General features: G+C 28.1%; 3 protein-coding genes and 1 long non-coding RNA gene across 10 annotated transcripts in view; 2 read left to right on the top strand and 2 right to left on the bottom strand.

Moving 5' to 3' along the window:
* Positions 1-1,432: 1,432 nt before the first annotated feature.
* Positions 1,433-2,946, bottom strand: LOC145964015 (uncharacterized). The gene is made up of 2 exons (XM_083086373.1): positions 2,619-2,946; positions 1,433-2,028 (listed from the first exon to the last, which is right to left on the bottom strand). Exons 1-2 carry the CDS (start codon positions 2,769-2,771, stop codon positions 1,537-1,539), a joined length of 645 nt encoding a protein of 214 aa, XP_082942499.1. The 5' UTR covers positions 2,772-2,946; the 3' UTR covers positions 1,433-1,536.
* A 528-nt stretch (positions 2,947-3,474) lies between these two features.
* LOC145964014 (7SK snRNA methylphosphate capping enzyme) lies at positions 3,475-9,500 on the top strand. Its single transcript, XM_083086372.1, has 5 exons — positions 3,475-3,696; positions 5,400-5,949; positions 6,443-7,222; positions 8,223-8,441; positions 8,666-9,500. Exons 2-5 carry the CDS (start codon positions 5,410-5,412, stop codon positions 9,170-9,172), a joined length of 2,046 nt encoding a protein of 681 aa, XP_082942498.1. The 5' UTR covers positions 3,475-3,696; positions 5,400-5,409; the 3' UTR covers positions 9,173-9,500.
* A 1,683-nt stretch (positions 9,501-11,183) lies between these two features.
* Positions 11,184-17,880, top strand: LOC145964403 (uncharacterized). Of its 2 annotated transcripts, none has more exons than XR_014436453.1 (3): positions 11,184-11,492; positions 11,575-14,504; positions 16,713-17,880. It is a non-coding gene; the product is annotated as an uncharacterized LOC145964403 (long non-coding RNA). The 2 variants fall into 2 exon arrangements; XR_014436452.1 differs by having other exon boundaries at positions 11,575-14,512.
* Positions 12,046-23,561, bottom strand: part of Dcx-emap (Doublecortin-domain-containing echinoderm-microtubule-associated protein) — a 36,715-nt gene continuing 25,199 nt past the window's right edge. For all 6 annotated transcript variants that reach the window (XM_083087098.1, XM_083087097.1, XM_083087094.1 and 3 more), the window contains 11 exons: positions 22,224-22,455; positions 20,868-21,163; positions 20,450-20,614; positions 19,506-19,601; positions 19,081-19,218; positions 18,310-18,570; positions 17,389-17,646; positions 16,710-16,872; positions 16,199-16,381; positions 15,694-15,789; positions 12,046-14,475 (listed from right to left, as the gene is read on the bottom strand). In XM_083087098.1, the coding sequence (XP_082943224.1) occupies positions 14,207-14,475; positions 15,694-15,789; positions 16,199-16,381; positions 16,710-16,872; positions 17,389-17,646; positions 18,310-18,570; positions 19,081-19,218; positions 19,506-19,601; positions 20,450-20,614; positions 20,868-21,163; positions 22,224-22,455 (2,157 nt within the window). In that variant the 3' untranslated portion in view covers positions 12,046-14,206. The remainder of the gene's footprint in view (positions 14,476-15,693; positions 15,790-16,198; positions 16,382-16,709; positions 16,873-17,388; positions 17,647-18,309; positions 18,571-19,080; positions 19,219-19,505; positions 19,602-20,449; positions 20,615-20,867; positions 21,164-22,223; positions 22,456-23,561) is intronic.

Genomic DNA, 23,561 nt, shown 5'->3' with positions numbered 1-23,561 from the left:
AATTAATTTTAAATAAAAGTAATGTTTTACTTAAATAGATTCATGATTTGGATAGAATTTCAATCTCTTCCTTTAGTTATTTAAGATATGTAATTTTTATCTTATTATTAATATTCATTTGTCAATTAGATTATAATATCTTGATGTTATTATCAGAATTCAATCTATCAATTACGAGTCTATCGTTAGCATGCGAAACTTTTATTTTTATTATACAAAATATTTATTATATTAGCGAAACACTATAAAGTGTTCTCACTCACTTTCTGTATAATGCAAAAAACAGTATAGTTTTTTATATCACTTTTTTAATATCAAATATAGAAAACAGAACGAGTGCGTATCAATGTGCATTGAATCTAATTGAATTCGTTGTATTTTTTATTACGTAATTTTTTTTGTTATTGAGCAAGAAGCAGGCATTGGCTCAAAGCCATACAGCGCGGGTCATACAGAACTTATTATGTAATATCAGAGACTGTTTAAGTGTCGCCCCCTGTCCTCCTCATTTCTTATTACAAATTACTTCACTAAATAACGGCTTTCATATCATTAATCGATAAAATAGATCTCTTATTTTCATGCCAATAATTTTTAAAGAACAAATTTTTTCAAATCTAGGAAGAATATATATAGATTTACAACATTGAAACATGTATACACACACACAATTATAAATATTTTTTCCTTTTTTATTTTAAATACATATCCCCCCCCTCAGGCTATGAGTGTGTATGTACGTGCAATATATATTATCATTGATAGATAAATAAATATAAATGCATATATAATACACGCTCATGGTCTGAGGGGGATATGTATGTAGAATAAAAAGGGGAAAACTATTTATAATTGTGTGTGTATATACACGTTTCAATGTTGCATATACATATATATATATATATATATATATATATATATATATATATATATATATATAATATACATACACATACATATATATGTATATGTATATATATAGAACACAAAAATAATAATAATTATTTAATTATTCATGTATTATATACACACACACATATCTCAAATGATTAATTATCATAATTATACTATAAATTTGCTTATTTTAAATAACAGTCACTATAATATTTTATCGAAAGAAAGTGTATTACATTCGCGACTTCACATATTTTATAACTTTTTCTTACATTTTGTAATTCTTTATATTATCGGTAATCATCATCATACTTTATTTAATTAATTAATTAATCATTAATATATTAATCATATACATATAATATTATTCATTCTCATATTCTAATACAACGATATTTATGAACATTTAATTAAATCTATTTATGTACTATATATTCGTATACTAATTCAATAATCACAATCATATTGACAATAAAGTAATCATTAATATACTGATTGAATTATTATCGTACAGATTTAATAATTTTTAAGTATTCAATAAACTTATTAAAATTGCTAATTAATTAATATACTGTATTAATTGTCATACTGAGCTATCAATTATAATCAATTATATCAATTATAATCGCTATTCCAGTCAACTTATATACGAAAGTGTACAAATTTGTCTTTCGAATTACAGTTTAGTTTCAACGATTGCGTACAATTATTGCTACATTTCGTCGTCCGCTCGTTATTTATGGCAAAATAATGATCATCTCTCATTTTTCTTTCATATCGTTCATACTGTTTATTCTCCTTATCATCTGTCTCAAGTCGTATATTTCGCAGCATAGCACTCAAATTTTCCCTACTTGATTTTTCTTTCAATTTGTACTTTTCTTTCGAAAATATTGCTTTGTTATCAAGTACTTTTATTGAATAATCTGCGCTTTGTTGAAAACAGTTTTCGTCATCTATTCTATCCTTTTCCTTGTCTGTAAAGTGAAGCTTTTTAGGTTTTAATCCCACTTTAGAAAAAGATTTTCTCGGTTTTATGGGCGCGTTCGGAGGCACAGGAGTGATCCTTTTTATCGTCGGAGAGATTACGAATAATTCGAAAATGCGAAACCATAAACTGTCCCATGCTTCATTCTAAAAGTAAATATAAACTTGTACAATATATATAAATAAATAAATATATATATAAATAAATAAATAAATATATATATATATATATATATATATACAATATGTTAAAAAAATGCATAGATAATTTAATTTAATAATATCTGAATTTAATCGGTTAGTGAGAAAGACTACCAACTGTAAATTTTTCTCTAGTAGAGCTTTATATATGTATTATCTAGTAGAGTTTTATATATTATATATGTATATGTAGATATATTTAATATATATTCAGATATATTAGTATTATTACTATTATTATTATTATTATTATTATATTAGTATAATTAGTATTATTATCTATATGTATATTGTAGTTGATGTGTGTGTGTGTGTGTGTGTGTTTATTTATATAGAATCAAGATAAATTATATTATTTTTCTGTATTCGTAATATCATTTAAGGAAAACCATCAATTGCTACATGCATGTGTAAGTTTGTTTTGAAAAAAACTTAATTAAATTGCAATTTTTCAAAAACTAAATTTTTATATATATTTACTTTTAACCTCAAGTTAAAGACTGATTTCGTAAAAATTGTCATATTTTTTTATTTACCCGTGGAGTTGGCTGTCCTATTTCTGCCGCAATATTAGATTGTTCACAATTCCGATCTTTGAATAACCGCATTGGTGTCGATTTTATATCATTCATAAAATTGCGATTCGTGATATCGTGATCTTCGTTCGTTGACAAACGGCGCAACGCCATTCTTTGCAAAATTTCGAAATTTTATGCAGTTGTTTCGGTTGATTCAAAATTTTTTAATCTTTAAAAATAATTAGGAAAATGCAACGAGAGGAAAAGAGAAGCGCGACTGTGCGAGGATTTTACATATGAGAAAAGCGCCACCGTACGCTAAACGGGGTTCACACGAACGCAAACACGGTTTATTCCTTTTTTATTCCAGTTAATTTTGCAGACAAAAGTTTGATCGCTTGTTACATACTAAACTTACGGATGATTACACTTTGCGATATCATCGATATATTTTTTATGTTTGAAAGAACATTTTAACGGATTGGATGATATAAATTTGCTTCGCTTGTAGCGATGTATTTTCTATATTTCATTTCTTTTTATTCGGTACGATTTTCCTAGTAAATATAATACATTAGTATATAATAGCATAAGACAACATTATATATATGTGCGCTGTGTGTAACGTATACTATTACGCATTAAAGTGAAACATTGTAAATGGTAGTTTGTTCGCTTCAATTTTATGACGTCAATTCAATGTTATATATTACGTACAATCATTATAATTACACTTTATATCCTTTCGTCTCGAAAAAATAAAAATCAAATTTTTTCCATTAATTTGGAATTTATTGAAATAATTTCAATTTTTCTTATGTATATTATTTTTTTGCAGGGTTTTGCGTTTCATTAATACGGCCATGATATTCGGCAAAGCCTAATGGAAAATGGCGTCGCAGTGCGACACGAGCTCTCGGCTCTCGGTTGCCGCTTGCAGCAGCTCGCATTCGATAAGCAGTTATTCGCCATCGTAGACGGACACGCGTCGCAAGGTTGACACAATTATAGACGAGGTGTACGAGGAAGATTGTTTTGAAGATAATTGTACGAGTAACAGGGACAAAAGGACCGGTGAGAGCGATTGTTTCTCGAGGTGAGTACACATATTCTCGATCAACGACGCGAACGTCGAGCGAAAGAAAGTCCGTAATGTCGGACATGGTAGATCCACGATGTGTCGTCGGAAGCAGCTGGCTGCTCGTCCGCGCAGCGTGACGCATGCGCGCGTCGTACGAACGACCCGAGCTTTGCCGGAGTGTAGAAAGTGTAGAGAGTATTGTTGATTTTATTTACGAATTTTTCAAAATCTCTTTTTTTTCTTTCCTTTTTTTTCAAAAAATTCAAATATTTTCAGTTGTATAAGTAACGAATAAATATAAAAAATATGCAGCTAACACATAAATTATTAATGTAGAAAAAAATGGAGTAGCAGGAATTAATAGTCCTCTGCATTAGCTGAATTTTTTCTTACACTTTTTGCGCTTCAAATAAAACAGTCTTATATTCATTTGAAAAGAAAAATGTAAATTAATCCAAGTCCAAAAAAAGTCCAAAAAAAGATGGATTTATTTTCTTTAACGGCAATTTCTTGCTTTCTCTATAATAAAAATGTTTTAGTTGTCTTACTAAAGAAAAAAATATATATATATATATTTTCTTTTTTATATGTATGTATGTATGTATGTGTGTATGTGTATATGTATGATGTGTCTTTATAAAAGGTAAAAAATACACACACACATAAAATATAATATGTATAAAAAATAAAATTTTTTTTTAAACATGCAATTCTTTTCGAATTATTCTCTCTCTCTCTCGCTCTTCTATCATAATTTTTTTAAATACTTTTAGATAATTTTTTAAATATTTTTAGATAATTAAAAGTGTTTCAGGAAAGAAAGTATAGAATAGTTTGCTCAAGGGATCAAATCTTTGATCGTTATTTTATCTTAACGACACATTTTTATATAACGAAAAATAATGAATGATTTATTCTCGTTATTATAAAAGCAAATTTTTATATAGATATTTAAATCATATTATAAATACATAAAAATAAATTTTAATTATACAAAGTCTGTAAATAAATAAATTCAATAATTAATTACTAAATTTACAGTTATGATAAAATAGTTTATTTAATTTATAATTAGATATTAGATAATCTAGGTTGTTATTTATTTTTTTATTAGGACAATTTATTATAAATTAATTTGTTTCACATACATACACACACACACACACACACACACACACACACACACACACGTGTGTGTGTGTGTGTGTGTGTGTGTATGGAACATATATATTAAAAAAAAATACCTAGCAGATGCTTGCATAAGTGTAACTTTAATAATTTAATTACTGAATTTTTTATCTACAGGTTTTGTGTAATTAAAATTTATTTAATAATTAAAATTTATTTTTATTTATTTATAATATAATTTAAATATCTATATAAAAATTTGCTTGCATTCTTCTGTAAGATGATAGATACATATATCACTATGCATATTTTCTATAATGTTATTTATCATATGCATTTTATATTATATTTTTTAAATATAATAATTGCAAGATTATTTTTATATTATAACTGATTGTAATTGTTTTTATTTATTTATTTTTTTGTCTTAATTTAATCGATTTATATTTCTACATTTTTCTTTTGTACTTCAGCATGCGTAGAGAATTTTGCTTATCACATATTTATATTAATAAGACACATTTTTATATTTTTCATACCTTTACATCATGATTAATTTTTACATTTTTCGTGTTATTTCTATTTTTCAGTTTGTGGAAAATGTCGTCTGTACAATTGGATCGTCCTCCAAAATTGGGTCAAAATACCAAGAAAGAGAACGATAAATCTAAAAAACCTTTCAATCTTTCGCACAAAAAGCACAACAAGCATGATGACAATCGTCATTTCAAATTTAGCAACAGGAAACGATCTCAAAGTAGCTTTAGTAGCAATGGAAAGTTCTTTCCTCCCTATAAACGCAGAAAGAAGGAAGGTGCGATTATACCTCCCACGAAATTCTTACTAGGAGGCAACATTTGTGATCCTTTAAATTTAAATAGCATGCAAGATGAAGAAATAAATAGAGTCATGAATGCAGTTACTCCAAAATCAAGTCCACTTCCTACTCCAAAGCACAAAAAAGAGATTATTGAAGTGATTATTCCACCAAATATTTGTGATCCTTTGAATTTGTCAAATTGTAATGACAATGAAGAATATGAGAAACAGTTGATATCACCCACAAAGAGAAATTCTAAACGAAGAAATAGAAAAAGAAAGAGAGCCTCTTCTGGATCTGGAAAGGATGAAGCAAAAATGGTAAGTTATGGCGTTTCACATTTATTTATGTTGATTTATATGAAAGATTTTTAAGCATGTAAATATTATAGAAAATCTAGAATATTAACGAAATTTTAATTAATTTTAAAATTTTTAGATGTATTTTCTAACATCTTTCATTTTTAAATTTTAAATTTCAATTAGATATAGTATTTTTTATGCTCTCTTTCTGTCTCTCATTTATTTGTAAAACCAGTAACATATTTTGGATTGTAATTTATAGTATAAAATCTCTTAACATGCTAAAAATATATTCTTTATTATTTAATTCTTGAAATTTAGAATCTTTAAAAAAAAATATTAGAAAACACATCCAAAAATTTTATAATAAATTATTTTAATTAAAATTTTGTGAATATTCTAGAATTCTTATAATATTTATATGCTTAAAAATCCTTGATACTCTAATTCTAATAAGAATATTTAAAAGATATTTATACAAATTATGTATTTTTTGAATGTATGAAAATAGATGGAGTCTAGCGAAACCAACAAATTGAGAGAAACTGAGGGAAGTAGTGCAGTAATTGAATCATCAACAGAAAGGCTTTCTAATGAAGGAATTAGTTTAGAGGAGACACAAAATGTACAGGATGAAAGTATAATGAAAGGAAATACGACAGAAAGTCCTCAAAAAGACAAAAATAAGTTACGGTTAAAAGGTTTAGAAGAAATAAAAGATAAAAGATTGAGAAAAATTGACACAAAGGATAAAATAGTAAGCCCAGTAATTCCGCAACCTGGTGCTTGGAAACCCAGGCCACAACATAGGCCCAGTCAAGACAAAAAGAAGAAACAGCAACATGCAATGCCCAATTTTAGGCCCAAAGATGCTAGATATCAATATGGAAATTACAATAGATATTATGGATATAGAAATCCTCATCATGAAATAGATCCTAGGTTGAAAGTGTTTGCACAGCGAAAAGAACTGTTTTTGCAGAAAGATATTCTAGATATTGGATGCAATATTGGTCACATTACACTCTCAATTGCCAGAGATTTTGGTGCCAAAAGTGTTACAGGGATTGATATTGATAGAACTTTAATAAATATTGCTCGGAAAAATGTGAAACACTATGTAAATTGTGTTCAAAGTCCTGCAAGCAGTGAAGATAATGATAAAAGGGATTCTTCGGATTCTAGCTTCTTTCCTATGTCAATGCCAATTAATTATGGGCCTGTGGATATTCCAGGATTTACGAAGAATAAGCAACATAAGGGATTCCCTTATAATGTCACTTTTGTGCAGGTAAAGTATATATACATTTATATATTATGTTATTGCATATAAAAATTACATTTCTATATGAATAATTTTCGAATAATTTTTTCGAAAAACTGAAAACTATATTTAATTAAAAAAAATTTAACAATATTTTTCTCTTTCTTTTTCTTTTTTCTTAATCCTCTCTCTCTCTCTCTCTCTCTCTCTCTCTCTCTCTCTCTCTCTCTCTCTCTCTCTACTTCTCTGTTTCTTTGTTTTCCTTTTTTTTCTTCTCTGGAAAACCAGAGTGGATTATAAGTTTATAGTTCATCATAAATCATTTAAATAAAGAAAGAAAATGTTTATATGTGTGTAACGTGTTTGTATTACACACACACACACACACACACACACACACACACACACACACACACACACACACACACACACACACACACACACACACACACACACACACACACACACACACACAGACACACACACACACACACACACACACACACACACACCATATATATATATATATATATATACATATGTTAATGGATATTATTAATTGTATAATTGTTTAAATATATATTAATAACAAAAATTAATTTTCCAGATTGAAAGAAATTTATACTATAAAACATTTATACTATAAAACACACATACATATATAGATACATACATATATACAAATTTTCTCAATTTTTTACTTTACAACGTACACATCAATGCACATATTCATGTATTCATATATTTGGCGTGTGTAATAATAGGAAAATGTTAAGAAAATTTGTCAAAATATCACTTTATAATTTTATATAATTAGATTATATTATTAGTATATATAAAAAGAGTCTTGCAATATATCAATTTCTTAGTTCAAAAAACCTTAAAACTGAAGAAAGTTTTACATTTTTGAACAGTGATTTGTAATCTTAATATTGTCTAATTATTTTATAAACACTTCTATATATAAACATATTACATTACTTATGCATGATATTGATAGATATTGATATATATGATATGGTTTTAGGGTAATTATGTACTCGAAGATGATTCACTTCTGTGTGCGGAACAGCCGCAATTCGATACAATTCTATGTCTTTCCATCACCAAATGGATTCATTTGAATTTTGGCGATGCTGGATTAAAACAAACTTTCAAGCGCATGCATGCGCAGTTACGTCCCGGTGGAGTCCTCGTTTTGGAACCTCAGGGCTGGGCCAGCTATACTAAAAAAAAGAATCTCACAGTAAGTAGCGAGTTGCATACTTTTATAATGACTATTAATTTCTTATTTATAATATATCTATTCTCTGTAAATATATAATATACTAATATAATTTTTTTTTTTATTGAATATTTACTAGATATTTTCTTATTTTGTCTTTTATTATAAATTTTCTTGTATTTTTTTGTTTTTGTTTATTGATTCTGACTTAATATTCTATTCATCGTTCTATTTCTATCTTTTAGGAACGGATCTATAAAAACTATCACAGCATCGAGTTCCTACCGCAGAAATTTACACAATATCTTCTATCTGCCGAAGTTGGTTTTTGCAAGTGCGAGGTTATTTCTATTCCACCTCATCCCTCCAAAGGATTTCAACGACCCATACATCTCTTCACTAAGACCAGTGGTCCCTCTACTACCGAACGAACTGACGGTGATACCATGAACGATGCATTATCCAATCGCCAAGAGAGGATAATGAGAAGAGATCAAGAAGAAATTCGCGATATAGAGAGAATCAAATATGAGCAGGAATTATTTCCGAAAGAAGATGCTAATAGAGGCAATATGTCAGAGATTAGTCAACACAGTGGAGATTTGAATCAATATGAGCAATTGGCAAATGTTTATGCACCTAGCGCGACACCATGTTACGATACTCCAAGTCGCAATAGTGATAGTCAACCTTTGGATAGTCAGCCTTTAGAAACATTAAAGATGAAAGAAGAGAAGGAAGAAATTTCGTAAAGTAAAAAATAAATTTAAAAAAAGAAACAAAATAAGAATTGAAAAAAGAGAGGAGAAAGAAAAAAAGAGAGGAAGAAGAAAGAATTAAGATATTACTAAATGAAGAAAAAGAAAAAGGCCAAGAAGATGATGACTCAAAAGGACAAGAACAGGCAGAAAGAAAGAAAGAGGAATGAAGAAGATATTAACATATTAATAAATTGAAAAAGGCGTATTTTTGCTTTAACGTGGAAAATTGAAGTCAACTTGATATTGTACACGTTTCTTTAATCTTATTTCTTCTTCTGTAATTAAATTAATTCTTCTGTAAATTTGTTTTTAAACTGAACTTTTGCTTTATTTTTATTTCTTCAGTATTACAAATTTTCTGCTGTCAAACTGTGATTCATTCGAAGATAAAGAATGACAATAGAAGAAACATTTGTGACCAATAAACGTTAAAAAAAGAAAATATCGACTGAGTAACTAGCACATGCATTACCTTCGATAATTTCAATCTCTTCATTTATATTAGATGTTCCTTATTTATTTTTTTGTACTAGTTACTTTTATTATAAATATACAGGAGCTTAATTAATACATTAGATCAATATTACACTTGTATAACAAAAATTTATTGGATATATATTGATTGGTTATCAGATAGAGAGGATTTTTAAGAGTTCCTATCCGGATTCTAGAAATTCTATATTTTCAATAGCTAATCGGTTCATCCGAAAAAATTTTGTGTATAGATGTTATATTCTTTGAATATATATAAAAATAGACTGCCATACACCACCACACAGTTACTGTATTCATATCTGTCATCAAAACAAAGCAACGTATTATTCTGACCAATAGTTAAAAATATATAAGTATAGTTTGTGTACACTTGTCACAAATGCCTTTATGCTTGAAGATTGTTACTTTGGATAGAAATTTATAGGCATGTCAGATCTGTGTGTGTGTGTGTGTGTGTGTGTGTGTGTGTGTATGTGAACTTTATACTATAATAAAATGCTTAAACTAGGTAATGAAAAAAATAAAGAAACCAATGATTAATACAAAATTAGATAAAGCAGAAAAAAATGACCAAATTATTTATCTTTCTTTTTTTGGGTCCTATTTCTTACAATACACTGAGCATTCCAGTATAGTATAAAATTCACTAATTGGGACATATTTGAGTAATATATATACATATATATATATATATATATATATATATATATATATATATGCTTTTATATATATAACTTTTCATGTGTTAAGGCATTTCTGTTTCTATGTGTGCATAAATTGTATAATGTGTTACATAAATTAAATAATCAAACAATAATAGTAATATATCAAAATAAAATTGATACTTGTAATGATAATTAGTACTTTTTATATTTATTATAGTACTTATTAAATAAGCAATACAAAAGAATTTAGTAAAACATAATTAATTTGATTTTCCGCGTGGATTGACACTTTAAAAAATTATTAAATTACGATTACATTCGACATATACGACAAAATATTCGATTACTTATTAATATATAACAAAAAATTTAAGATAGTTGAAATATTTGTCAGATAAGTTAATTAGCTATTGAACAGAAAATTTTTAGAATCCCTATCAGGATTTTATAAATTTTCTACTCACGGCCGTATTCAGCGGACTCAACTGCTAAGGTGCAATCGAATCTGATTGGTTTTTACTTTCAGATTCGACTAGTCAGCGTTGAATTACATCGGAAAATCTAGTAATGTTGCCCAACCGTTGAGTCCGCTGAATGCGACCAATGGGTGCATCCAGAAGCACAACCGCTCACTGAGCGGCTAAGTAGCAATTGAATGTGATTGGTTTCTATCTTCGAATTCACCAATCACATTCGAGTGCTACTTAGCCGCTCAGTGAGCGATTGTGCTTCTGGATGCACCCAATGAATCATTCCCCTCTTTAGTATCCTCTAGTTTCTCTAGGAATATTCATATGAGATTTGTTCGTGTTGCACTTTCTACACTCAGCTTGTCGTTCTGTTTCTCTCTCTCTCTCTCTCTCTTCCTCTTTAACGCTTAAATATATAATTATAATGAACAGATCTCTTATGAGAGCTACTTTGACCAAATTCCAGTTAATTTCGAATTGTCAATATGATAAATCAAATGCATTTTGTATTAAAGAGAGAGAAACAAAGACCAGCAGAGTAATATTGGTGTTGGAAGTTAATCGTCACTCTCAACAAGCCTAATTTACATTGTTTGATATTCATATCCAGGCTCATAATCAGGGGAGAGGAGGACAAATGGGAGTATAGCCCATCTTTAGCGACTTTATTTGCTTTCTCTGGTAAATTTTTATCCTATTTATTTCTTAATGCTTTACATATTTAATGGAGGTAAAAAAATCGATCTTTTTCTTTCATTTTTAGAAATGTATGTTTCCTGAGTAAAATGCCGTTTGATTTATGTAAAAATTCGTAAAATTGTGCATGGGAAAAGAATTTTTGAGACTGCCCCACCTATAGGATTTTTCCCCTTCTGACATAACGGGCTGATTACGAGCCTCGTATCAAGTAGTACATTTGATCAGTTAATGATTAAATCAACTAGTCAGCCAAATTTAAACAAATTTACTAGTTATATTTACTATTTGATAAACTTTTTACTAGTTATATTTACTATTTATCAAACGATTGATGCAAACTAGACTTGTGCGTAAGAGTTCTATGTATTGAAAACAAGCTGAGAAAGAGAATGTATATGATAATTCATGCGCCCGATTCTTTTTTCATACTCTTTGCGCATGCTTAGCTATTTTTAATTTTTCTTAATATCATCCGATCAAAATTGAAGTAAACAATTGGCTTTTAATGTATCAAATATTTAAGCATTATTGCAAGTACTCTAAACTAAGTTTGTAATTATTATTTTATCATTATTATTATTAATTTCATAGAGATATACAATATTAAAATTCACATAAATTTTTATCTACTATTACATACATATATACACGCAAGAACGCATACACACACACATACATTCATGCATATACATACTAAATACTTATATATATATGTACCTGTACATATGTATATGTGTATGTGTATAACGCGCATATATGTATACATATATAAACATAAAATTTATAGAAAATGAATGTCTGTTAATCTTATTAGACTACTTGGTAACGATCATGTAATTTTTCTCTAAGCCCGAAAACGTGAAAAAATTTGCTATTAATTTCTATAGTAAAATTTTTCATGTTTTTTATTCTTAAAGAATGGCTATACGATCGTGCTATTCTGAAGAACACATAAAAAGAAAAGAAGGATAACAGACATAATCTTTATTCCTCTCTACAGAAGGCAAATAATAGAGAGAAACAGAGATTTTGCTTTTATTTTCTCTCTCTTTTGAACTAAGTTTTATCGCCAAAGCATTATGGAGGATCTGCTCAATTTATTTCTATTATGTTTATACAATAATAATTATTAAAGAATCCAAAAATAGTGAATACGAAACTACTTTTGAAAATCTATTCATTGGAACGAAATAGCATTTGATTGATTAATCAGGATAAAAGAAACAAATATTTCCATCCAAACAGATTTGCACAACTGTGTAATAAATACGCATAATAAGCATAAAGAAAAGTCAACCAATTAATCTGAAAATTATAACAATACTTTATTATTTATTAAGTGATATTAAACATTGTTTATATCTAATATTAATAACATCTAATATTAATAAATTTCTTCATGTATACATATTACATGATTATGCAAATTTGCCTCGATAGACTTTTTAGTCTCGATTTCGACATAAAAAGTTCTGATGTGATATGAATTTTTTGAAACACAACTATCAAAGCGTCAAACGTAAAAACAAAGCTTAATCATGAATTGTTAAAACTTTTTTATATTAATGCCTTTATATTAACACTTGGCAGTGATAATCCTAATCGCTTTTTACTAACTACTGCGATAAATACGAAAAACATGTTTCCTTTCATGTCTCTATTATCTAAAATATACGTGAATAAAGATGGCTAGTAAGAGAGATGCGTTGACCTGCAACGAAGCTCTTTACAAAAACATTTATATGGCTAGATATCATACATCGTGTAAACTATATTAAACTATATTTAATATAGATAACAGCACGATATTAATCATAGACATAATAAGGATAGCGCAAAGCTTGAGGTCTAAAAACACATAGGAAGAAACGAAAGGTAGAAACAGAATTTTCGTTCCTTTCTATCGAAAAACAAAAATAGAGTTTTAACTTTTTATCTGATTATTTTATCTTTGCTATCAAAACATTGTGAACATAACAATTACTCGCTTTATCCCATTAAACTATATATATAAAACAAACATAGTAAAGATAAATCATTGAATTATAAGAGATTTCGACATAATGTATATATGTGTGTGTGTGTGTGTGTGTATTATGACGAATCTCCTGTAATTCAATGATTTATCTTTACTATGTTTACAATATTGATTACAATATAAAGATTTGTCCAGATAAATTCGCATATTTATAATAGAGAGACTCTCAAGTTTAAATTTAGATACTACTTTCAGTTTGGCCAAAAATGATGGTAAAATAGTTAAAATGTACTTTATATTTTAGCTTTTGTGAATTAGTGACAACGCTCAAATTTTCAATATTTCAGATTGATTCCATCATTTTTGGCCAAAAATGTCTCAGCCAAGCTATAAAAAGTCAAATACTACAAAGAAATCCAGATTCTAATTTGAGGGTCTCTAATTGTACTTTTCTTAAAGCTCATAAAAGTTTTTTGCATGTTATATTATATTATTTCCGTTTTAACTAATTTTTGGATGTTTTATTTATGTTTCTCCTTCGCATATTTATGCTTTTCATCATTCAACGAGAATTTCTAACATATGTGTTCTCATATGTACTCTCATTAACATACGAGTCCTATTTATCTCTTAAAGTTTATCAAGAGGCGCCAGCACCTCGTACTTATCGCTACAAATACATGAATAGTGGATATATTATTTTTAGTAATTCTATTTTTTATTCGTCCACCAATTCCCAAAGCATCAGTGCAGCATCAGTGCCGCCGACAGTGACAATATTTTGATCATTGTAAAGAAATCTGGCACAGGCCACCAATGAACTATATACTTTCTCCTCGATATATTCGGCCTTAGCATTAGTGCATGGATATTTAAAGAGCCGAAGATAACCTTCGGCATCGCCGCTCACCAGCATATCGTGCGCCGCTGATCTGCTGGAAGTGGTGACAACTGTGGTCAGTGGATAATAACGATTGTTCCATTGGCCTGCAAACAAAATCAGAAAAAGCTCGTTTGTATGGATGTAATTACAATAACATAATAATAATAGTCCTGTTTTTTGAAAATCTAATAACAAAGAACTTTGCATAAATAAGATAATAAAACCATGTAATACAAACAATAATGTACAAATCTATAAAACAAGACTGTGTCTTGTTTTAATTGATAAAGTATATCATATATAAGTAAAATTATATCTATATGAATGATTTTTTAGTACTGTCAGACTGTCATCATACTCATCATACTGTCATCAATACTGATAATATGTATTGTAATGCACAAAAACCAGACGAAACAAATTAGTATACATGTGTGAAATGTATTATATTCTATACAATGTCCTTATAAATTTGAACAAATTTATAAATTTGTTTAGCTGTTTCTGTAAACAAAGATCAAAAAAAGTAGTATAGAAGATTACAGAGATCTTAGATTTACGATTTGAAATGACATATGATAGATAAGAAAAAGCTTTATCTTCACTCTTTACAATCTTCGTAGTAAGCAAGTTCAATTCTTGCATAAGCGAAAAAAGACAACTTAAATTAGGATTAAATTATATTTAGATTTGACGGAATTCGGCATACTTCGGGAGTTACAAAATCCATCGAATACCACCGAAATGATCTCTATCCTCTTCCTTATTGTAAGATCGCAAACGTTATAAAAGATGAGTAACAATTTACTCTGTCAATCACATGTTCGAAATCCTTGGCACAGAATATGCATGAAATATCAAATACTATTGTTTTTTATTTAAATTCTATAAAGGAAGGAATTCCCCCCCCCCCCTCTTCTATGTGAAATTCAGCATTAGATTATGAAACATTAAATTACGAAATTATCTAACTCTTTACTTTATATTCTAAGTTTTTCTACTGTAAATTACACATATTAAAGTTTACTATAGTGATTAAAAGAATTAATAAAAATTAAGTACTGTAACTGATTATACCGTTACTTTTTTCCACAATACTATTAATATATTAATGTAAGATGCAATTGGTTATTATGCACATGTACGTTTGTATTATTAAATGATGTGTATGCTGAGAAGGGACAGTATGTTCAATATGATGTACTTATGTATGATATTCCTTTTTTACATTTCTCACAATCAGTTTTATTCCTCTTTATCTATTTTTAATGTTCAATTATCCTTATCATTTTATTATATATTTAAAATATCAAAAAACTAACCAGAGACCATATAACCAACAGTGCAATTGTGAGTGTACCACTTGACGTCTTTCATGACTAAAGGACTCTTTTCTGATGATAACACCTTGACGTCCCCTAGAGAAAAAATTTGCATTTGAACATACGCGAGTAAAACAGTATTTCCTTTTGCTCCAAACATTTTTTTTAGCTTAATATGTTGCTTACATTGACAATATATTATATTAGTAATATATATATGTGTGTGTGTGTATGAGTGATAATAATGAAAAAGATAGAACATATTCGGACGGATTTGCATAGCATATGCATAAAGAATATGCACAGAGAAATAAGCCAATCACATGTTTCATATAGAAAACGCAACAATGTAGTACTTTTTGCATTAGTAATTTTATAATACTTTTGCATATGTATATACATATAAGTTAATCCATTTTTTTATACATATGTTTTTTTATGCAGTTATGTAAATTCGTCTATATATATTTCTTTAAAATCAATCGAAATGTGACAGATGACTCACAGAACACAAGATCATAATCTTGAGTAACAGTTTGGAGAAAACGACTATCAGAACTCCAATCGAGTTGTACCAATGGCTGCGTGCCGCGGATTTTGTTGCTCTTCTTATATGAAAATCCATCCCTAGATACTCTAAAGAGATATACACTGCCGTTTTGGGAACCCATAGCCACAATTTCTCCAGCTAGCCAGATAATAGGAAAATATATTGAGATCATATATTTTTAAAAGACATATAATTTGAATAGTAATACATGATATTGCAAAAGACATGTTGATATCAAAAAAAAGATTTCTTTCTAAAGTATTTCGGAAATTAATGTTTGAAATATATTCTGATAAATTGAAATATACCCTGAGCTAAAAATAGATAAAACATAAATGCGATAAAAAAACAAAAACTGTTTCAATTAAAATATTTTCTTTTTGTTTTTGTAAATTAAATTTCTTTAATTTAAATTTTGCAAACATTTAATAAGTTTCGAAGAATCGAAATAATACTTATATCGTACTAGGATTATATCCGATGCAAGATAAAGGCGATCCGCATACTCTAAGAGTTGCTACGGCTGCGCCAGTATCAGCTGCGAGTACCAAAAGATGACCTTCGGATGATCCTGCCGCTAATGCCACGCCGAATGGATGAAAGGCTATGCATATGCATTCAAAACCCACCTGAAAACCCCACAAAAAGATATGTACTATACATACATAACTTTAATCATACACACCTTAAAAAGCTGTTCTTTTCAACTAAAAACATAATATAATAGAAAGAGAAAACATATAACAGGAAAAGAACCTCATTAATTTTGATTCTCTCTTAGAAGTGATAACAATTCTTGACAGAATCATTCGTTTAAAAATGAATTACATTTTGATTGTCAGAATTTGCTCAATATATAGTGTTCAGCACATGTAGTCACTGAACTCTATATATTCTAGAACAAATTTTTTCATAATAACTCTTGTATAGAGGAAGTAATGCAATGAGGAAAAAAAGAGAGAGAAAAAAGAAAAAAAAGAAAGAAAGAAAGAGAGAGAGAGGGAGATCTTTAGATCGTACTTGAAGCGTCAAATCTTTTTCTAGCACGTATAGAATTCAAAAAAATTTATTTTAATTTACAATAGTCGTTAAAAGTAGCTGTTCTTTTGTGCTATTTAAACAAGATTAATCTTTATCAAATTTACTTGCGTGGTCCACAATAGCTTGTGTCTTCGCCAAAGAGCAATGTTTTTGTCATGTCCCGCAGTAGCAAAGACTTCATCATCAGGATGAACCGCCAAACCCCATAGTTGTCTGCCATGGCCAAATACGACTTGATTGAACCTTCTCTGTAGAGAACCCTCAAGAATGTTGTTTCGCGTAGTTCCTACATAAATATTCCCATCATTTCGTCCAGGACGTTGTGGATATATACTGCGAACTCCGCCCACCGATTCTGGCAACTATAAATATGAAAATAAGAGATGTTAGATTTAAATAAAGTTTCCCAGCAAACACCAAATAACAGTTATATAAATGTTACTTGGTGTTTGCTGGGTTGTTTTTGAATGATAATTGGACAATTTCGATTTAAGTTCTTGACTAATTTATCATTAAAAGAAAAAAATATTTAACTTTAATAAAATATATTAAATATATTAACTTAATATATATATATATTGGATATCATTTTTGGAATCCAGCATTCTTTTTCATTTTTAATTTTTAAGATTAACAAAAATATTTAATTTTTTTCCTATCTCTTACAACATATGTAAATAATGTACCTATACAGATTTTGTTCTAATAAAAAAATTTAAATATTCACTGTAGAAATAAATTCAGGGGTTACGTTTTATAATTATATATATTATTATTAGTTAAATAATACAGTATAGAGCAATTAAGTAAGAAATTATTGACTAAATTAATTAAAGAAATCACAACAAAAATAAGATTAAAAAATTATATATATTATATATATTATAACTTTGCTTATATATATAAATAAATTATAAGAAAAATATATAATTTGACAATCCTTATATCAGTCACATAATTGATCGATTTTATATTATTATATATTACGTGAATAAATTTTTGTCTATAACTTTATTCTTACCAACCTTTGTGTCAGTAATGCGTTTGTAATTTTGTAATGAATCCCAAGCGGCTATTTTTCTATCTTTTTCACCACCAGAAAGCAATGTGCCTTCCGATAACATGACGAGAGAGCTAATACCCTTGTTGTGCGCTTCGAATTCCATTCGCACAAAATATGCTCCATCCGCATCCACCGAATATACAGTGATGAAACCGTCACTGTCCGCTGTGACGACATCACCATCTTGCTCGAATTGAATACTTGTCACGTGTGTACGAGATGGCTAAAAATATATCAAATAATTTTCAAATTGAAAATTGTATATAGAAATTCGAAATAATAAAAATTCGAAATAATAAAAATAAGAATTATACATATATGACTAATATCATACAAAAAGATTTAATTATTAAAGATTTAATTTACATTTTATACATTGTGTTACGATAATGATATACATAATCTCATGGTAAATAACATAATCTGAGAGATTAAAATTTTTCTTTTATACATAATCTTCTTTAAGTTTTTATAAATTTTTTTGAAGTGAGTTTATACAAACTATATCAGATACTCCATAAAATTTATAACACACATCACATATATGAACATTTGCACTCACATATATGCATGTATATGCATGTATATCTGATAAAAATATCGATCCTTACTAAAACATTAACTTTAAATTTGTAAAGTCAATTCTTATAGATCATACAAAGTATCAAAACATTAACAGAGTTTACAATACTGAATAATTAAAAATTAATGCATAAGCTTTACACTAATTTACCGGTTTAATGATATCGGTTCGCTCAAAGAAACCATCTTTTCGCCGGTTCCAGAAAGTCAAATGACCGCGCCCATGCGTTATTAAAAGATTATCATCCAATGGATGAAATGCCGCCCCTGTGAGATCTTCTTGCATAGTCTAAATAAATTACATATAACAAATTCCTAAATAAATTCATATATAAAAATACTACATTAACGCAATTAGTGATATTAATAAAATATAAATGTATTGATATATATATATATATATATATATATATATATATATATGTATAATGTTAATAAAATATACAAAATATTAGTAGGAATTTTATATAAAATATAATGATAATCATAATTTATATCAGAAATATTGGTGATGATGAAATATAACTGATGTATTTAGATATTGAATTATTGTACTATAAAAAGAGGAAAACTTACAGCAACCTTGCCTAACAAATGACCCCATTGCCACTGCCATACCGAAAGTATGGCTTCTCTTCCAGCATCCACGGCAAGTACGTAACTACCACCATTCTATATGTCAAATAATTCGAAATTTATATAATGTCTTTCTTAATCAATTAATGATTATTAATTATGAATCATAAAATATTTAAAATAATATCGTAAAATATATACGCCGTTTACTTTTTTCTACAAGACTTATAAAAAAAAATTACTTTAATCAAATTTTAGAACTTTTTTAAGTACTGTGCCAATTACATGTATAAAAAATACTTATTTTATGTGTGCTTACTCTTTAAATATTTTTCTCTATTATATAGGATCCATTTAAATCGAACATTTTAAATATTTCATTTGTTTTTGATGATACGAAAAAATATCTAAAAAAAAAGATGTATCGTTCAAGAGAGCAATTATAACGGCAGAAAAATTATTTTCCAAGGTCATTTTTTTCAGACACTTGAAGATTAAGATCATTTTTATAAATGAAACTATACATATTTTTGTTCGCACGATTTTATAGCCAACATCGAGAGAAATTCAACGACCTTCGAGTGAATGATTTTGAACATGGAAAATTACGTGTGTTTAAAGAAAACAGAAAAATCGGATTATTTAATTTATACTCTTCAAAACACACAAAAATGTATTTAGAAAATGCTTCGTTCAACTTCAATACATTTTCTTAATACAATACATAAATGATACTCTTACTCTTTTTATGATACTTTTACTCATTTCTGAGTTCATACTCTCATATGCATCCAAAATGCGCTCTCTAATTTTCTCCTGCGTAATTGGTATATTATTGGTACTGGTACCTCATTGTAAACAATGTTTGTCAACATTTCTCACCAAAAAAAATTCTAAAGGATTAATTTTATTATAATGTTCGTGTCTTTACTTGAAATAATTACCAATTGTGAAAATGCTAGTGCTGAGACGCCCATTTGAAATTCAGTCATACCAAATACATATAAGGTAAGGAGGGTTTCCGTCGACCATATACGAACATGCGACTGCGCTTTTCTGTGCCTACCCGCTCTTTGACCTGACGCAACGAGTTCTCTACTAGGATGAACCTAGAATGATCAATGATGCTTAATTAATATGCTAAATAAATATAATAATTTTGAAGGCAGTAATAATTACTAACTAAAAAAAAATTTCCATCCTTACGAAAAATCAATTAATAAATATGTATTCGAACAATCAAATTTATTACTTTTCTGAACATTATTTTATAGACATTCAATTTGATATTTTTTCCTGAATTTTTTCTTGGAATTCAATTTTTAATTTTTTTTAATATTTTTGCGCGCAACGATTACTTACTTCCATACATGTAATATCTTCCGTGTGACCAATATAATGCCGTTGCGCACTCTCCTCTCTATCAAAAAGAATAGCCACAGCTGCAACGTAGTACAATAATTCACCACTCGGTAAAACCCAAAGATTTCTGCGAGTATCGGTTCCCCGATAACCATAAACCCACTCGAGTTGCAATTTTTTCTCAGGTGGCGAATTGTCTACTGGCGGTAAGTGAGACGGAGGATAGAACGATCGTCTAAGCCCTCTAATTGTCACTTTGGCTGGTTCCTCGCGCAATACCTCCACAACACTATAATCTATCAATGATATAATACACACATTCTATTTAATTCTAAAATAAAATTTCTTTACAAGAAGAAAGAGATTTGATCGCAAGTGGAAATATCAAGTAAATCTCGAAATTTTCAGTCAGATTTTTAATCAGATAAATAAATATTAATTATCTTTTCATATTTTATTTTTCACGCTATATTTATTTTTGTTAAGCAAATCTTACTACAATAATAATTACTTTTTGTACATTACACTTTGTACATTACTTGTACATACATTACACTTTCTACATTACTTTTTGTTACTTTACACTACATGATTCCTCCAATAATTTCGATTGAGTCATTTTTTTATTTAAATATTTTTTTTTCAAAGAATTTTGAATTTGATCGATTTTTTTAAATAGAAATTTTCATAACAATCTTTAAAATTATAGAAATAATTTTTATGCCATTTGTATTTTTGTAAACTTTTTTTTAGAGAGAAAGCCATACATTTTGATTAAACTTGAAAGTTTAATATTTTTAGTTTTAGTATTTTTTTCTTGTTCCAATAATTATCAAAATAATTTTTAAGTAATTTACAAAAATTTATTTTAATCTTTTAATTTGTTTTATTACATGATAGAATAATCTGCAACTTTTGATCTCAACTTTATTGAGTAGACGTCTAAAATAAATGTTGATAATTTTTTCAGTATTCGAATATTGTGTGTCAAGATAATATAATCGTTATATTACATTAATTCAAACTTGAATTAGTCGAATAAAAAATGTGTTTTAATTTAATATTTAATAATCTTAAGTAATCTTAATCACCTAGTCTAAAACAAAATTAACATATGTGTTTTCAACATTTAAATTGCGTAAAGATTAGCAATAAAATCAGTGATGTATAGCTTTAATAGTTAAAAGGAAGAGATATTAAATATAAAGAATTTAATATATTTTTTTTTAATCAGTTGATTAATACGACATATTTCGATCAATCATATATAGTTATACGAAATCAAGAGATCTTTTTTTAACATTGAAAATTAATAATGATCAAAATTAATCAAAACTGATAATTAATTATTTTTACCGTTTACTCGTATAACTTCAGAGTCAGGCATGTATAAGGCACGAGGTCTGCTCTTGCTGCGAGCCCTCCTCTGACGGCTAATCTCTTCTACAACAGTAGATGGACCACGTGATCTTGATCTTCGTACTGGTGATGCTGTGATACCACCGGCCGTAACAAGAGCTGATCCAGTACCCAGATAAAACGTATCCACATCTGCGAACTCATTTCTCAGCTGCGAGAAACTTCTTACCTAGTAACAAATCGCATATAAAAATTTCTTTTGCTTAATATTGCAAAACGTAAAATAATTAAATTTAATTGAATTTAACATTTAATAAAGTTATCGCGTATAAAATAATTCTAAAAACTTCGTTAATAAGCTTCTAAAACTTTATTTACGCCTTTAAATTTATGCCATATTAATTAAACATTACATATCGCGTTTAAGTGACATAATTTAAAAAAAATAAAATATTTCAGGTTTTGTATTACATTGATTTCTATGAATTTATTTGTAGAAATGATATATCGAATTAATGAATATACATATATATGTAAGAAAATAATATATGTATATATGTGCGCGTGCGCATTCGTATACGTATGTATGTATACATACATATTATATATTATACATGATGATACACAAATGTAAATAAATATTAAAAAAAATATAAGCTGTTTAAATGAAAACATACTTAAGAAATTTGCAAATATTTAACTATATATCATTATCAATATTTCATTATAATTACAAACAAATTGAAAAATTTCAAATTGACGCCAATTTGAATTTGTTGTTTTGAATACGAAATAAAGTGTTATGCATAATCTCAAGACTAATGTGCTATTGATTCACAAATCAGAAATCATACATATATGGTGTAAAACACATATATAAAATACATATATGCATATACGTACGCACGCATACACACACGCGCGCGCTCTCTCTCTCTCTCTCTCTCTGTGTGTGTGTGTGTATGTGTGTGTGTGTGTGTGTAGAAAGAGAAAGAGAGAGAGAAGAGAAAGAAAATAAGGAAAGAAGAAGAGAGAGAAGAGTCGATAATGTGCCATTCGTCGAAGAAAATTGGCCTATTTGAAATTCATATATGATCGTGACCTGAAAAGATGGATCTCTGACCTTTTTATAACACGTGGGGGCACATTCCCACTTAACATCATGATCACCCTCTGAAAGAAATGTATAATACTGTGTAATATATTGTGATGTCAAAAATCTGACTTACTATGTTCGACGTTACACTTTTTTCATCTTATTTATATATGCGTTTTGAATGATATACATATACTTCACAGTATTATTATGATATAGTAAGTCTATTTTATAGAAAT

This window comes from Camponotus vicinus, unplaced genomic scaffold (genome assembly GCF_025532165.1).
Source record: "Camponotus vicinus isolate PSW18456_S1 unplaced genomic scaffold, iyCamVici1.0 SCAF_13, whole genome shotgun sequence".
Taxonomy (NCBI): Eukaryota; Metazoa; Arthropoda; class Insecta; order Hymenoptera; family Formicidae; genus Camponotus; species Camponotus vicinus.
This window is presented reverse-complemented; position numbering and strand designations above follow the sequence as displayed.

Coding starts and splice junctions, on each gene's coding strand:
- LOC145964015 (XM_083086373.1), bottom strand. CDS start 2,771: ATGGCGTTGCGCCGTTTGTCAACGAACGAAGATCACGATATCACGAAT. Junction 2,029..2,618: donor TAGGACAGCCAACTCCACGG/GTAAATAAAAAA, acceptor ATTTACTTTTAG/AATGAAGCATGGGACAGTTT.
- LOC145964014 (XM_083086372.1), top strand. CDS start 5,410: ATGTCGTCTGTACAATTGGATCGTCCTCCAAAATTGGGTCAAAATACC. Junction 5,950..6,442: donor GAAAGGATGAAGCAAAAATG/GTAAGTTATGGC, acceptor GTATGAAAATAG/ATGGAGTCTAGCGAAACCAA. Junction 8,442..8,665: donor CTAAAAAAAAGAATCTCACA/GTAAGTAGCGAG, acceptor TCTATCTTTTAG/GAACGGATCTATAAAAACTA.